The sequence below is a fragment of the Cenococcum geophilum genome (assembly GCF_001692895.1).
Source record: "Cenococcum geophilum 1.58 unplaced genomic scaffold K441scaffold_33, whole genome shotgun sequence".
Taxonomy (NCBI): Eukaryota; Fungi; Ascomycota; class Dothideomycetes; order Gloniales; family Gloniaceae; genus Cenococcum; species Cenococcum geophilum.
This window is the reverse complement of record NW_027137591.1, coordinates 733,408-748,143: the sequence shown is the minus strand read 5'-3', so window position 1 is coordinate 748,143 and position 14,736 is coordinate 733,408. Positions and strand designations below refer to the sequence as shown.

The 14,736-nt window shown below is 42.9% G+C and overlaps 2 protein-coding genes across 2 annotated transcripts; both read right to left on the bottom strand.

Annotated features, from left to right (window-relative positions):
- Nucleotides 1-6,905: 6,905 nt before the first annotated feature.
- On the bottom strand, nucleotides 6,906-9,821 carry K441DRAFT_186776 (uncharacterized protein). Its single transcript, XM_067640406.1, has 3 exons — nucleotides 9,583-9,821; nucleotides 7,453-9,299; nucleotides 6,906-7,401 (listed from the first exon to the last, which is right to left on the bottom strand). The coding sequence occupies exons 1-3, from the start codon at nucleotides 9,606-9,608 to the stop codon at nucleotides 6,962-6,964; spliced, it is 2,313 nt and encodes a 770-aa protein (XP_067501676.1). The 5' UTR covers nucleotides 9,609-9,821; the 3' UTR covers nucleotides 6,906-6,961.
- Nucleotides 9,822-11,867: 2,046 nt separating this feature from the next.
- Nucleotides 11,868-12,371, bottom strand: K441DRAFT_571065 (uncharacterized protein; the record flags this gene model as incomplete). Its single annotated transcript, XM_067643957.1, has 1 exon — nucleotides 11,868-12,371. The coding sequence occupies one exon, from the start codon at nucleotides 12,369-12,371 to the stop codon at nucleotides 11,868-11,870; it is 504 nt and encodes a 167-aa protein (XP_067501675.1).
- Between the last annotated feature and the right edge of the window lie 2,365 nt (nucleotides 12,372-14,736).

The window sequence follows — 14,736 nt, the reverse complement described above, 5'->3', positions numbered from 1 at the left end:
ACCTTACTATTTAACCTCCTTAGGAACCACTGCTGCCGTAATAAGCCTACGGACGCGCTAGTATTATAAACTATTACTTTACTACTATAGAGTTACTAGGGGGCACCTACTGCTTACCCCCTTGCCTTTTATTACTATTTCCCTTATAACCCGTAACTAATTTAGCATATTTTAACTAATAAGCCACTAGGTAACCGCCTTAAGGCCTTTTTATATTAAGAGTAGTATATTATAGTTCTCTGTGCTAGCTACTAAGAGCATTATTTCTTAATTAGTGCGTAGGGGGCATAGCAGTATTACGTGTTTTAGTATCTGTCTTAGCTAGCTATATTCGCATCTTAGGCTACCTACTAAGACACCTACCTAGTAAAGCCAATCTTTTAGTCCTATTATTCCTATTCTTAAGAGTGTTACTATTATATTTTCTACCTTTATTAGGCCTTCTTAGAGCCCTTAGGTATTTACCCCCTATAGTATTAACTATACTATAGCTTAGGTTCGTCTTGCCTAAGTTAGCCTCTATACCTTTAACTCCTATTTACCTCTCTAGCGTTAGTCTAACCAGTATTGCATTACGGTAGATAGTTTCCCGGCGTTCTTATATATTCTACTTTAGCTCCTTTCTCTATCTTACTATTGTCTTTACTAACCTCTTACGCGTCTCCTTTTCTCCTCTATATAGGCCTAGGCCCTAAAGCGGCACTATTTTTCTTCTACTTTCTTTACCTGTTTCTCTAATATCTCTTNCCTACTTTAGGGTTNTTNGTTTNTTCTCCTANNGNGNACCCTANNGTCCCTCTATAGTTTACTTAGGCGTNTCTTAATNTACTTTATAATATTAGAGTTATATTTATTTTACGTCCTTTATATTACAGCGGCTTTAATATATAACTATAGGGGGGGAATATTAGATTCCTTCTTAAGCAGTACTGTGGCCGTTTGCTTATNCCCGCCTATAATACTCTAAAGGTAGGCTGTCTAGACCTTTTAAAGTAGTTTAAGAAGTAATTTAGGGGGGCCCTTTTTAGTTTCTCTAATGGCCCAAATACTAGATTTATATATTATAGTTAGCCAGACAACTGCTATATATAGTAGGTGTAACCTCTAGAAGTATAGACCCTATATAGAGTTAACAATCCTAAATAAAGCAATAAACTATGCTTGGCCTTTATGGGCCGTTTGCGTTATATATACGCTCTACTAGAGCTTACTATCTACCTATACTCCTAATACCCTTAGGCCCTAAACTAGTTAACCCCTAAAGCCTTTGTCTAAATAAGGTTCTGTAATATAGTAGACACGGTTGCTTGTAACCAATTAGGTTAACCACGTAAGCTAAGCGAGCTCAGGAGATCCATCAAATTCCACCTGTAGAAGTAGGAGAGAAAAAGAGAGAAGAAATCGATTGAAACCAAAACCCCCCCCCACCGTGACCCGAACAGCCTTAAATGCGAATTATATGCTAAAGATCTGTAGATTAGTTGCGTTTTCTTATAAAATAGATTAGCTAATATTTCTCTAGTAAGAATTAGACTCTATAACGTTTTGCCTATTCTATATAAGTATTATAGGCTTTCTCTAGTATTCTACAATTCTTTACGGCTATTGACCCGTATATAATTAGGTTTGTGTTATTAATAAAGCCTATTCCCTAGGTCGCCCCTTTCTTAAAGGAGTTAAGCAGGTTGTTTATAAAGAAAAGGAAGAGTATAGGCGAGAGGGGTAATCCTTATAGTATTCCTATTGCTACTATAATAGGGGGGCTCTAGTATCCGCTAAAGACTAGTAATATTTCTTTCTGGCCTATAAACCCTTAGATAAATTATATAATCTATTTTAAAAAGCCCTTTGCCCTAAGGATATATAGAAGACGCTCGTAGGGTATATTGTTATAGGCACCACTAATATCTAGGCTAAGCATTAATACTATAAAGTCCTTTCACATCGCCTATATAGATTTAATGGTGGTAGCGAGTAGCGTAAGTGCTAATAGTGTTAAGCAGTTCTTTTTTACCCCTATTTAGCTTTATGGTAGTAGGGCGTATTCCTCTACCGTATCTACTATATATTTCGCTATTACCCTTTCTAAGATCTTACTAAGGGTGTTTTCTAAGGCAATAGGGCGGTAGCTTCCTAGGATTAAGTAATCTGCTTTACCTTCTTTTTATAAGATAACCGTTATTATAGATCTTCTAAGTCGCGGGTAGTAGCCTATAGCAAAGCATGCTCTAGCTATATCTGTAAGCTAAAGTGCTATAAATAGCCTATAGGTTTTTAGGGCCTTATTTAGAATCCCATCTAGTCCTAGTACTATATTGTTTAAAAGGCGGCTAATAGTTCTAGCCATTTCCTCTATTGTTATATCGCTGTCGACCCGCAGGCGAGTTACCAGTATTTCGCCCATAATATTACTAAGGTCTACTAGAGCTAGTTAGGGGAAGAACCTTTCTATAAGGATCTTTACCTTCTTATTATTATTATTTATAGCCTATAATTCTCCTGCTCTTCGTAGGGGTAGTAAGTATAGGTCTTCTGCTAGGCACTCTACCTTTTTTTTTACCTATTTTGCTATAGCCTAAAGGCCCTTATTATGGGGGAGGCTTAGGTTAAAAATATACTCGTTTATAAACCGTCTCTAGTTATTCCTTACTTCTTTTTTTAGGGTATTCTTTAGCTAGTTTCTTATATCTTTATATTGTCTCTTATCTTTAAGGTTATAGCTACTTATATATTTCCTTCTTACTCGTTATTAGCTAGTAACTAGAACTACGCATTATATAGACTATGCGTATCGCGTATAGGGGCCTAGTTTTAAGATCGGGCAGTGCTCTTCTAGCCTATTTTTAATTGCTGCCTAGATCCTTTTTAGTCTTCGGTTAATTTCCTTAGGGGTGGCCAATAAGCCTCACTCGTTTAGTATTGGGTGGATTTCTTCTAGGTTTTAGAGTTATTATTTAACTACATTAAGGAAACTATCTATCTTAAGCTTCCTTATTGCGTATCTTTTTCTATTTAGTTATACTTTAGTATCTAGGTCTAGCTATATCTAGATAGGGATATAGTCTAGGGTAAGTGCCCATTCTTCTTTAGGGTTGCACCTTTTAAGTCTCTAGTATAGGCCTTTATCTATAAATATAAGGTCAATTATACTTCTAGCGGTGCCTTATTGCCATATAATTGCTCCTAGGGGGGTAGCTAGCTTAAGGCCCTAGATATTTATAGCTCTTAGTAGGCACTTTAACTGTTAATCTGCAGCAATATAGATACCCCCCTACTACGGGTAGTAGAGGTTTATATCTCCTAGTAGGATAAACTCTATACCTTNGGTTTTTAGTAAGCTTATTACTAATATAATATTCTCTATTTATAGGACCCCTTTAACCCTAGGGTTATATACATTAATAATTTATACCGGTCCCCTATATATTTAAATTATTATAACTATAATATCTAGGTTAACTGCCTACTATAACTATAAGGATAGGCTAATAGCCTTACTAATTATAAAGCACACGCGTGTAGCTACTTTTGGTTTATATAGGAGCTAGAATCCTTAAGGGCAGTATATTAATTGTATAAAGGTATTATAATACGGTTCTTATATAGTAAGGATATAGTATTTCTCTAGGTCTAAACTGTCTAGTAAGGCCTTACGAGGCGGTGGTTTATATTACCGCAGTTATACTATATAATAGATAGGTAGCGGACCCCTGGCAAGGGTCTTTTGACTTTCCTTTATTCCTTACTTCTCTATTTCCACTTTCTCTAGAATATTTGGAGCTTCTATCTCTTATATCTACACCCTAATTACTACTTATTTTATATAAAGCTTTCTATTCCCGTATCTTATATTCCTATTAGCGCTTTTATATCTAAATCTATTATTATTACTAGTTCTCCCCTATTCTTACTAGTTGGCTATATGCCCTTTATAGGTCGGCTACGAATATTATATTTACTATATTAAGTCTAATTCTTAATTATCCTAGTCTTAAGCCTACTATTACTATCTATAGGGGTCTTCCTACGGAGTGTCCTCTCCCTTATATCCCCTGTGACCCTTATATCCCTAATCGGTCTAGTAATATCGCACGGGGTCGCTTCTAGCCCGTTAAGGCTTGGGATGGCTGGCCTAGCCCTCTAGTATTAAAGATAGGAAACCGCTAGGAAGGCGCCTACGTCCCCCTAGCTTATTGCCTATTGTTTCTATTTATATAACCTAGCGTGTAGTTATTCCCCGCGTTGTTAAGCCCTTACCTTCTATCTCCTATATTTATATAGTCTTCTCTCTCCCACACCTTATGTATGCTTTAGTGGCAGTTTATATATTTTATTTAGTCTTAATTTAAGCAATATCTCGTATTATAGGGGCCTGTATAGTGGCCGCAGTATACCTATACTGCGTATATAGATTAGGTGTATCCCTATTATATATAGTAATAGCATTATTCTAGGCGTAGTCTGTAGTTATAAAGCCTTATATTATATATAAGGCCATTTATAATTATTCCTTTTTAGATAAGGAGTTTTTATATTCCTAGTGTATATATACTAATAATAAGGGAGCTATACGTTTATCCGGCGTCTCCCTAGCAAGTCTTTAGTAACCCTTATATCCTCTTATTATTCTTATTATATACTTAGTTTATATTTTCCTATTAAAGCTATTAAATTTGGGTAATTTTAAGTCCTAGTATAAGGCGTTCTATTTATCTTACTATCTCTTATATAATTACTATATTATCCACCTAGCGTCCCTTTTCTACCCTAAGGCTTATAGAAACCGCTAGGACTTTAACTAGGTAATCCTTATAAAGTACTTTTATACTAATACGTTCTCCTAGCCTATCCCCTACCCTTACGGCTTATTCCTTTACCTATTAGTCCTTTAGGGTAACTCTAATATCTCCGCTCTTAAGGTATTGGACTATAATAGCATTATAGACCTCTTTACGTATCTTTATAAAGACTTTTATTTCTAATTATCCCCTAAGCCCCTCTATTTATTTTATATTTAGTTATATTATAATTATATACCCGGTTATTAACTTAAGGGGGGTAGGTTCCCTATACTATAAAAGCATAGCTATAGCGGCCTAGGTACGGTTCGCCAGTAAAGGGGGGTTATACTTATTTTTAATTTTGCTTAGCCGTTAGAGGATTTAATTAAGGGTTTACTAGAGGGGCGCCTAAGATTCGCTAGACTAGTAGAGCCATTCTACTAGCTATATTAGTTTATTATAGCTAACAGTTACTTCCCTATAATTTTAGATACTAGACGCGTCTAATAGGCTTTATATTTTATTAGATGCCTTTTTAATAAAGGTATTTCCGCTTTATAGTGTGGTATTCGCCCATCTTTGTTATAGAGGGCCATTGCTAGGCGTAGTTCTAGCGGTCGCGCGCAAGTGCGAGCCACCGTCGTTTGACGTGTGCCTCCCCTGCGATGCATGCATCTCAGGGGGATTCTCTGGGTGTTTTTCAGGGTTCTTTTGGTTGGTTTTGGTCTTTTTGGGCCGGGTGCAGCAAGAGCTCCTTTTTCTTCGGTTTTTAGACAACTATGGGATATATATTATTAAGTAGCTATAAAAGCAGGTAATGTAATCTATTAAACACAATGGTTTACAATATTAATATAATTTTTATTTCTTATCTCCTAAACCCTAACTAAGGAGCCACTTGTTTGTTTATTACCATATAGATAACTAGGACAAGCTTCTAAGATTTTCGCGACAAAAAAGGAAGAGCAGCCTAAACCACTTTCTGGAGCACGTAAACCGTTTGGAATTTTATGACAGTGGTCTTCGAGCTACAAAAAGCGCTTAGAAGGCCCTGCGTGGTCTGGTCTGGTTGAAGGGTCTTTTGAGCTGGCGTGCAACAACCAAATAACCCGTGCAGTACGCTAAAACAACCGTCTTGCTGGTTAACGGTCTGGCAATGTTTGCTCGTGTACTCGGTGGAGACTCCACGGAGGGCGACGACGCGATTTGTCGAAAAGATAGGAAGCTTGGCGCTCACAATGATATGCCAGAGATTTGTAAATATCAGACACTCGCTCATCCAGCCAGAGAGGTTGAGACATGTCGGTATCTAGGCACTGAAATGTTTCAAGTGTAAAGTAGTGAAAAAATGTGGATATTTGGTCAACCATATTGAAAAGGTGCGCGGAGTTCTTGATATACACCACGGAGGGTTTTATGCCGGTCCGAAAGAGTGTGATGACATGAAAGGATTGATAGACCAGCCTATCATGAAATAAAAATGCAAGAGACCGCTGATATTGCCAATATGTTCATTCCCAAGTCTACCATATCTACAGAGAACCTCAAACTTTCCACGCCTAATCATCATTACTTAAATAAGTATTAACCTTCGTAAACTTCGATCTCGTCTTCCAATAATATCCAAATCACATCGAGAGAATATTAGAAAGCAGGGCTTCAGCATTAAACATTCTCCAAAAACGAGCGACTGACAAAACATTAGCGGCAACGCTACATAAAACCCCGTGCCAGCCTGGATTTTCAAGCAATGCTAAAGTAGATGCCTGAAAGGAGACTTATGCTGTTGACTAAACAAAAGAAGTGTCGTGGAAGAAAGGCTAAATTTCCAATCATGAGAAGAAAGGATGTGGTAGGCGAACGCTGGATGCAAAGATGCGGAACGATGTCAAAATGTGATATGCTATCCATATCGGGTATGCTGGTAGAAAGACACGGCACGCATCCTCTTAGAATGGCAGGTATCTTGCGTTGTATATCAGATGCAATTGAGACAAGAGCGCTAATGCGAACAGACAAAGCTGAATACTGGGTTGCAGCCTTAGGAGAAGTTGAGGGATATCAATGAGGATGGTATAGAATACGGAATAGAGTCGATGCATAGAGAATCTGCGTTTCGCAAGTTCTTGATCTACGTGAGCCAACACAGCCCCATAAATTCTTAGATGGCGTAATCATGATTACCGGCGGTAGGTTGACTTATGAGTAAGTGGTGACTCGTATTGCGGCATGGCTCGGATAGGCTCCCGAATTCTTCCTCCTCTGACGGCCGGTGTCTGACCAGTACAGAAGATACAGACGTATACTGGAGGAAGGTTCTGATTATTCAGACCGACGCAACGTACATGCAACCACTTGGTGCATGATTCACATTGTATCATTAACTGGCCGTCATAATCAGTCGAATTGCAGACACAGCGAGTCCCTTCGCTTGAGAGGCTGCTACGATCCGTGCTAGGAGTAGCAAGATCTGGATCGGTGATTGTTGATGGAGAGGCATTAAAAGTGTTTGAAAAGGGGTCGCATGACATTTGCGGATTGACGCCTGGTTTGGCAAGATCAGCGGAGGCTTGTGCCCAACGTTGATTATGAGCTTTGAGGGTCCCCTGCGCGCTGCGTTCTGTAAATTGACGTTAGACTAATCTTACAATCCCTCGGAATGGTAACTTACCATTTCTTTTCAATCGGCCTTCGACGACCTTCTTCAAAGCGTCCTGAGCGTCTCCAGCGGAATCAGAGGGATTTAGAGCTGTTTCATTGGTGCTTTGAGTTGCTTCGCCAAACGATGCACCAAAGCTAGACATGCTATACCTCCTGAAGGGATTACCTGAGGCATTTTGATTGTTGCCCTGATCAAAATTGCTGCCGGGACGAGGTGCGGTAAAAGAGTTGTTCTCAAAATACATTGAAGAAGGTCTGGGCATCTTGAAAGAGTCCGACCGCTCCACACCACTGTCCGCCCTTGCATGCTTTGATGAGCGACGGGTTGGTTGAGGAATATTGAATGATGTGTTTCGGCTGAGGATTGGTTGGTCCGAGTCAGAGTCGCTATCCTCCTCATCCCAAAGACCAGGATACTGTGACCTTAGATCTTTGCGATTATCGTTTTCATCATCCACGGGATCTGTTTCCGTCCTCGCCCGACCTGTCTCATCGATAACAAGGCGAGTCCTAGGGCGAGCTCTTGCAATCTCCGGTATAGAAGTGAGAGAGCCTTGGCTTTGCCGTTTTAGGGGTGAAGATCGTCGAGGGATATGGTGACCAGCACTAGAACCTGATGATCTTGAATCAACTAAGGAGGCTTTACCCCTCCTAAAGCCGCTGTCTGTGTTGCTGCGTTGTAGATTAGGCCGGGAAAGTCCTTGGACAGACCCGGATGAGGAGGACGTGTTAGTCCGTGAGTGCTGGCTCTTGGCTTGTCTTGCCAATTCCTTCTCTCGATTGGACTCTCGAATTTGGTGTTCGTATGGTTGCCTTCCTTGGTGGCTAACGCCTACATCAGGGAGTTGAGAGCCGAAAGACGTGGTGGCCATTGAGTTTGTCGGGTTAGAGAAACTGAGCAGTAAACTAGGGTCAACCCCTGAGGTTGTAGAAATGAAGGAGTTTGGCCGTGAACGAGCAGGTTTGTCTTCCATATTCATGCTATCCGTCAGGAAAGGGGCGGCTTGGTTGGGAGTCGATAGGCCATTGAGATCATGGTACGCCTGCAGGTTTAGTTGATTAGATGGGGAACCAAACGATTGCCATCCTAGAGGTACATCGAGTTTGTGAGTGGAACCGAATGGATCAGAAGTAATTGGCATATCAACATCCATCCCATTACCGTCGTTGTTCTGGTCCCAGAATAATCGGGATTGTGGGAAAGCTGGTGCTGACATCGGACCGGCATTTGCGAATTGGATCACATCAGGAGAAAATTGCAAGCCAGGAAATTGAAGAGGTGTTTGCGTGTAGAAATCGCTGCCCTGGGCAAGACCAGCGGTGGCAGGCGCCGACAATCTCCCTGGCACTACCGTGGAAGGTGTGTTTAATTCTGCTCCCAAGGCTTGTTGGCTTTTCCTTCTCGAGGAAGAGTCTCTTGTGGGGGGTGGTGTCTGCATTTGTGACGTATCCATAGTATTATCACTCGTAGCTCTTGATGCTGAAAAGACCCTCCGGAGAGCGCCTGAAGCGATTGTTTTAACCGCTAGGGAGTCAGGGGATGATGACAACCTCCGAGACAGCTCTACCGGCGGCAATGGAAGATGGACGTTCGGGGTGAAATGGTTGACATGAAATTCTGGATCTTCAGGGTTATGCCCTTTATAGCTGTAGGAACTTGAGGGTCTCTCTAAAGGCGTCGAATTGAGGAATAGTGGTGTCTGTGCAGGAGTACGATGCCCATTGACCCGCGGCGTGGAGAAAGCGTCGAGGAAGTGAGCTTGAAAAACCTCAGATTTAGGAGTCTGGACAGTAGCTTCAGGGAATGTTGCCGATTTCGGGGTGGAGGACGGGCTTGGAAGATGCCAATCCGTAAATCTAGTAGCACATACAGCATGTTAGCTGTCTCGATCTCAGGGTCTGCCAAGGAATCAGCAGCCAACGTGTTGTAGAAAAGTAGAACGTGCAAAGTAGGTAGGACGGACTGTATAGATTCCATTTCTCATTCAAGGAACCCTCAGGCAAATCATGAAAACCAGGATTAAGAATGATGAGGGACATGGAGCGCTATGATCATCCCTTAACCAGGTTGGGAAGTGTAAAAAGATTTGTTGGGTGACACAGACAGGAGTTGTTCAAGTCTTACGATGGAGGTGCGTACCCATATATTTGCTGGTCCAAATTCATAGCAGACAGAGACCGAGACTATCTTCTCCCTTCAATTGCCATGCACTCTGACTACTCTACTATAGTATCCTCTTGTAGGCGACTCGGGCAGTTGACCGAACAACTGAAGCGATATCTGTGGAGGAGAAGGTATCTCGATGGAGAGGCTTCTCTTAAGAGTAGTGTGGGTGAGATGCTTCGAGAGGGCAATGAAGCTTCGGATCGTGGCACGTTGTAGAACACTTTGGGTTGAGTGTTTGGGCGACGTCTGCGCTGTGAGACTTCGTGGCTGCAGGTGCAGAGCGACGTTGAAATGGTGGGATACCTGCAAATACAGAGGTGTAGAGGTCAGGCCAGATTGGCAGTGTCACTCGAAGGGAATTACGGCAGAATGCGGTGGAGATTTTTGACGGAATGAGGGTAGTGTCTCCGAGGGTTAAGGTATGGTATGTGCGAGTGCAAGTGCAGTGCAGTGCAGAGGATTGAACATACCGGCGCCCAGCCAACGTCTCAGCGGATTAAGAATGTTCTCCTGAGCCAGAATGCGGCCGTCTATAGTGAGAGATCAGGTTCCCCCCAAAGGCAGGCTGAAGGAGGCATGCTGGCGGGGGTAATGGAGTCGCGAAGTCATTATTGGCAGGGAACGCTAGGTGCAATGGCGATGGCGTCGGCCTTGGCTCCAGCGGAAGAACGGGCATAGATTACTTGTGGGTATGAAAAAGGTACGGGAGCGTTGCTAAGGGCTGAAGGTAAGGCGGGAATTCACTACCTAACCAGCTAACTAAACTATCTAACTAGCTAACCTGCCCCTCCACGTTACAGAAATTACCGTAGGCACCACAGATCTTAGAGTTCCACCGGGAGGCGTGGCAGGCCAATGAGCCGCTTGTCCATATGCTGCCCTGCTGCTTGGGGCCAGTGGGCACACGAACTCCTAAACTACTACCTAAGGACATCCGCCGTGTATGCACCCCTGAGCGGCACGACGAGCTGGTGAGAGCTTTCCAACGTCAACGGCGGCCTAATCTGCTGGATGCAGCAAATGACAATCCTGTTAATGCCGCCGTGCCTGCCAGCTCAGCAGCTGTTAATCTGCGCTCTTATGCCCTGCCGTTCGTCCATGCTCTTCAAGCGAAGTCGCATAACGGAGCCAATGAGGAAACCCAGCTGGGCTCTCCTTCGGCGGAACTGCCGCCTGTTCTCCAAAAGTCAGACCGACTCGATCCTCGGCGGCGGGAGTGGAGTTTTTGCTCGCACGGCTTGGCCGCCGAATTATTCATCGTTCATTATTCGTTGTTCGTTATTCATGTTTCCCTCTGAGCTAGCCTGGACTGCGGTTGAGGCTCGGAGCGCCGAACGCCTGTGAAGCAGTGCAGGTGTAATGGTCAGCGAAGGGGCTCCATGGCCTCTTTAGCATAAATTGACAGTTAACAAGCTTTGTCTTCTGCACTGTCGTGAGATACGCACGATGCGGTAACCTAGTACTGATCCAGTTGGAGTCTGCTTGTGTAAATTGCAAAAATTCGGTACGAGAGCTGTCCATGTACCTTTTGCTGCAAGGTACGCCGATACCCCGTTCCAATTGACGCAGAGCCTGCATTCCAATGGCAAGCCACCGTCGCTCCACAGTCCTGGCCAAGGGAGCTGAGCTTCAGGAATCTTACGACAACCCACGCACGCCGGCTCACTCCGGGCGCGTTTAAAAGGAAGAAGCAAAAAGTGAGTAACAGGTGTCCCTTATCAAGCTGAAGCGCTTCTGGTGTGGAGGCCACTAGAGAAAGTCACTGAGGACCTTCCTATATTAATATAGACAGCTTAATCATACTATATGCCATTACAAACCTCACAAGTCATTCACAAAGCCTTATGCACAAATAATTTTAACATTACTCGATATCAGGCATAGCTCTGCCTAGGTACGAGCGTCACAAGTAACCGACAGTGGCGCATTTAAGTCAGGGGATGCTCATCTTTGTATCTCCCTTGTGGGCCATTTTACTTAATGGGGACCGAAAATTCTCTAAGCTTGAAGCTTTTCTGTGGTTTTGCGGCGGCGGTTAAACTGGCTCTGCGCAAATATTATCGGGCCCAAGCTTGGCTGTTGACATGAGAATGCTAGAATTTTTCATGCTATATATCCGTTTCAAACGTGCCGTGCGCCCAAGAACCCAAAGTCCCCACCCAACGCCGAGCTACTATGCAAATATTAAGTAACCCAACCCGAAGTCCATCCGTTTCGCATAATCATATACAAGAAAGCATAGAAACCAATAATTTTCCTTAAACAGTGGGACGAATAATCACTGGTTCCTGCTGGTAAGAAAGGTCCGAGACAACAGACAGCTCATCCTCGTTTCTTCGACCGAACCGTCGTCTTGGCTCTGAGAATTCTGATATCGCATCATCGTGCGGATCGGCAAATGGTGATCGGGGTATTTGCCCATGCGCTGCCATAAGATTTGTTTCCGACAACGCAGCCGGGGGTGTTTGCCGTAAGCTTGTGTTGCGAGAGATCGTAGCGGCTATGCTTCGAGGTCGATAAGGTGGAGGTGCTTCATCATGTGGGTCCGACTGGTCAACAAAGGGATTATTTGTTCCAGTAGTATCATGCATGGAGACTACGTCAGACGTGTCGATGCCAGTATAATAAGCTCCATTCGAGCCTGAAACAATGGGACCTAGGATGACTGGTTGAGGTGCGACTGGAGATCCTGCCGGAGGGGATATAACTGGAGGAACAACGTAGTGAGGTCGCGGGTAATTGCCACTGCTTTGCGTCTTCATTTCTCGCACTTGAACTCGTACTTTCTGACGACGGCGTCTACGGAGATAGAAGAATAAGATAACTCCAAGGATTGCTATGGAAATGATTGGCATAAGGACGGCAGCCATCATCTGAATTGTGGTGAGTGGATGAGGGCCATCGCCAGATTTTGCAGACGTTGGTGGGTTTGGCCCGCTCACCACACCTGCACTTCCAGTAGACGTCGGCGAGGCCCCGCCGCTTCCATTACTCTGTTGAGCAGTTGTCGTAGGTATAAGAGGCTGAGTATATGTACTAACACTGTCCTTGCTCGTGGGCGGTGATGGAGTAGGAGAAGAGCCACTAGTAGATGGTGTGTTTGGATGGTCTAGCAGTGAGAGACTCGACGGCGGAAACATGTTGTTTGAACTCTCAGGGCTTGAACTTTCATGCATTACTGACGGCAGCCAGTTCCGGTTTTCCTTTTCTGATTTCCATGGATCATCATCGTGGGTATTACGGTTTGCAACACGATAGATCATGGAGGAAGGAGTTGAGGGCTATGGTCAGATATTTAGGGGAAATAAGGATTTGGCGGGAGATTAGCTGTCAGACGCGCAACGGGGGTGCGTCGGACTTCGAAGTTGAAATCCGCGTCCGGAGGGCAGTGTTAAGAGATTTGAGAGGCTGTGTGCAGCGAGTCTAACTATGTTCATCATGTTGTCAGCCTTCTCTTTTCATAATCGGATGGTGGTGGTGCGACGGTGGGGCCGAATCGCGGAACTCACCAGAATGACGTTTGGCAAGCGGTCACGTATCGATAAACAGTTGAGCTTTCTTTGCTAGAGTGTTAGATGATGAGCGGCACAGCGAATTTTTGAGAGGCCACGGTCGACGAAGGTGTGGTTGAGGTCGTGGTAGGTAAGATTGATGGAGAGAACAGCACCAAGGGGGCATCCTGCACGCTGCCCAGCAACAGGTCGAAGTCCCGAGTTGAAGGTGCATTTGGACCATACATTTCGACGGATTTCTGACACAGCCTCAAAGACCGCAGGAGAGCGAAACACCCCACTCGCTTGGAGTTGATATTTTTAGCTGTGCCTTGGGCTGTCGATCAGAGCTTAGCTCTTTGGTCGCCTCTCTAGGATCCGGTTCAATCAAATAAAGCTGGCTATTACCCCCTCAAACCGGCCAGCATCAGCACCCTGTATAATATTATCGCAATTTATGACGTTCGCACACCCAGGGAAGGGATGACATGGCGGGTGAAGCTGACACCACAATCTACTGCAGATCGCTCCTCTAGGCTTCTGCAACACCATCCGATGTGCTAGGAGTCGGATAAATTGGCGCAGCCTTAGTGCAAAAAAGTCCTACGTATGTATGTATATATGTATATTCTATTATGGCCATGCACTATCTAGGGTATGGGCCGTTACAGAGCGCTAACTAAATACTTCCTGCCATTAATATGCATGCTCTAGTTTAGAAGCCAACTATGAGAACTATATATCTATTACCTAATACTATGCTTAACCAAGGAAAAAATAAAGGAAAGTAATATGTTACTATTAGAAGAAAGTTAGAGTTTAGAGGCGAGCCTAGGTAAGTAGTTTTTAACGCCTTGTGTTTATAGGGCTATTCTAGCATTATACGCTTCTTAATTGGCGACGTACTAGTAGAGGCATATATAAAGGAGGCTCGCGGTATATTTAGTTAGATAATTAGAGAAGGGATTCTTAAGAGTCTTTACTTATTAACGTTAGCTTCTATACTCTCTATATTTTATATACTTAAGTATAAACGTCCGGTCTCTTTTATAAATTTAATTATAGCTTTAATTACGCTAATATCTAGCTTCTAGCGCTTAATTAGGCCGTTAATATTCCTACCTCCTTCTTATCTGCGTAAGTAGCCTCTTAATATATATAATAGATCCCCAAATTAATCTCTATACTACTCTCTTAGTTTAAACCTCTACTATATCCACCTCCTATAAAAGAAGAGGAAGTGCTATATTAATTCTATAAGCCTATAGTCATATAACGCTATCTCTAATATATTAATTTTATAGAGATATTCTTTTAAAAATAACTTACCGGTTTGTAGCTATATAAGAATAGCAGCTTCTAAGCTAATTAGCTACTAGTATAATCCTACAGCCTTTCTAAGATAGAGTACTACGTTAATCTTCCTTATAAACTTACCCGTATTAGATCTTCCCGATAAAAGCAGTTCTATTATTATCTTAGCTCTTTTTAAGGCTTGCGTTATAAGGTACTATAAGAGGCCATCTCTCTATAGTAGCTTCTCGCTCTCTAGTCTTATTACTACTTTAGTAAGCTTATTAGCCTTCTTATTTCCTATAAACCCTAAGTAGCCTAAAATCTAGTATAGTATAACATT

Coding starts and splice junctions, on each gene's coding strand:
- K441DRAFT_186776 (XM_067640406.1), bottom strand. CDS start 9,608: ATGAATTTGGACCAGCAAATATATGG. Junction 9,300..9,582: donor TTGGACCAGCAAATATATGG/GTACGCACCTCC, acceptor ATGTGCTACTAG/ATTTACGGATTGGCATCTTC. Junction 7,402..7,452: donor AGGCCGATTGAAAAGAAATG/GTAAGTTACCAT, acceptor GTCAATTTACAG/AACGCAGCGCGCAGGGGACC.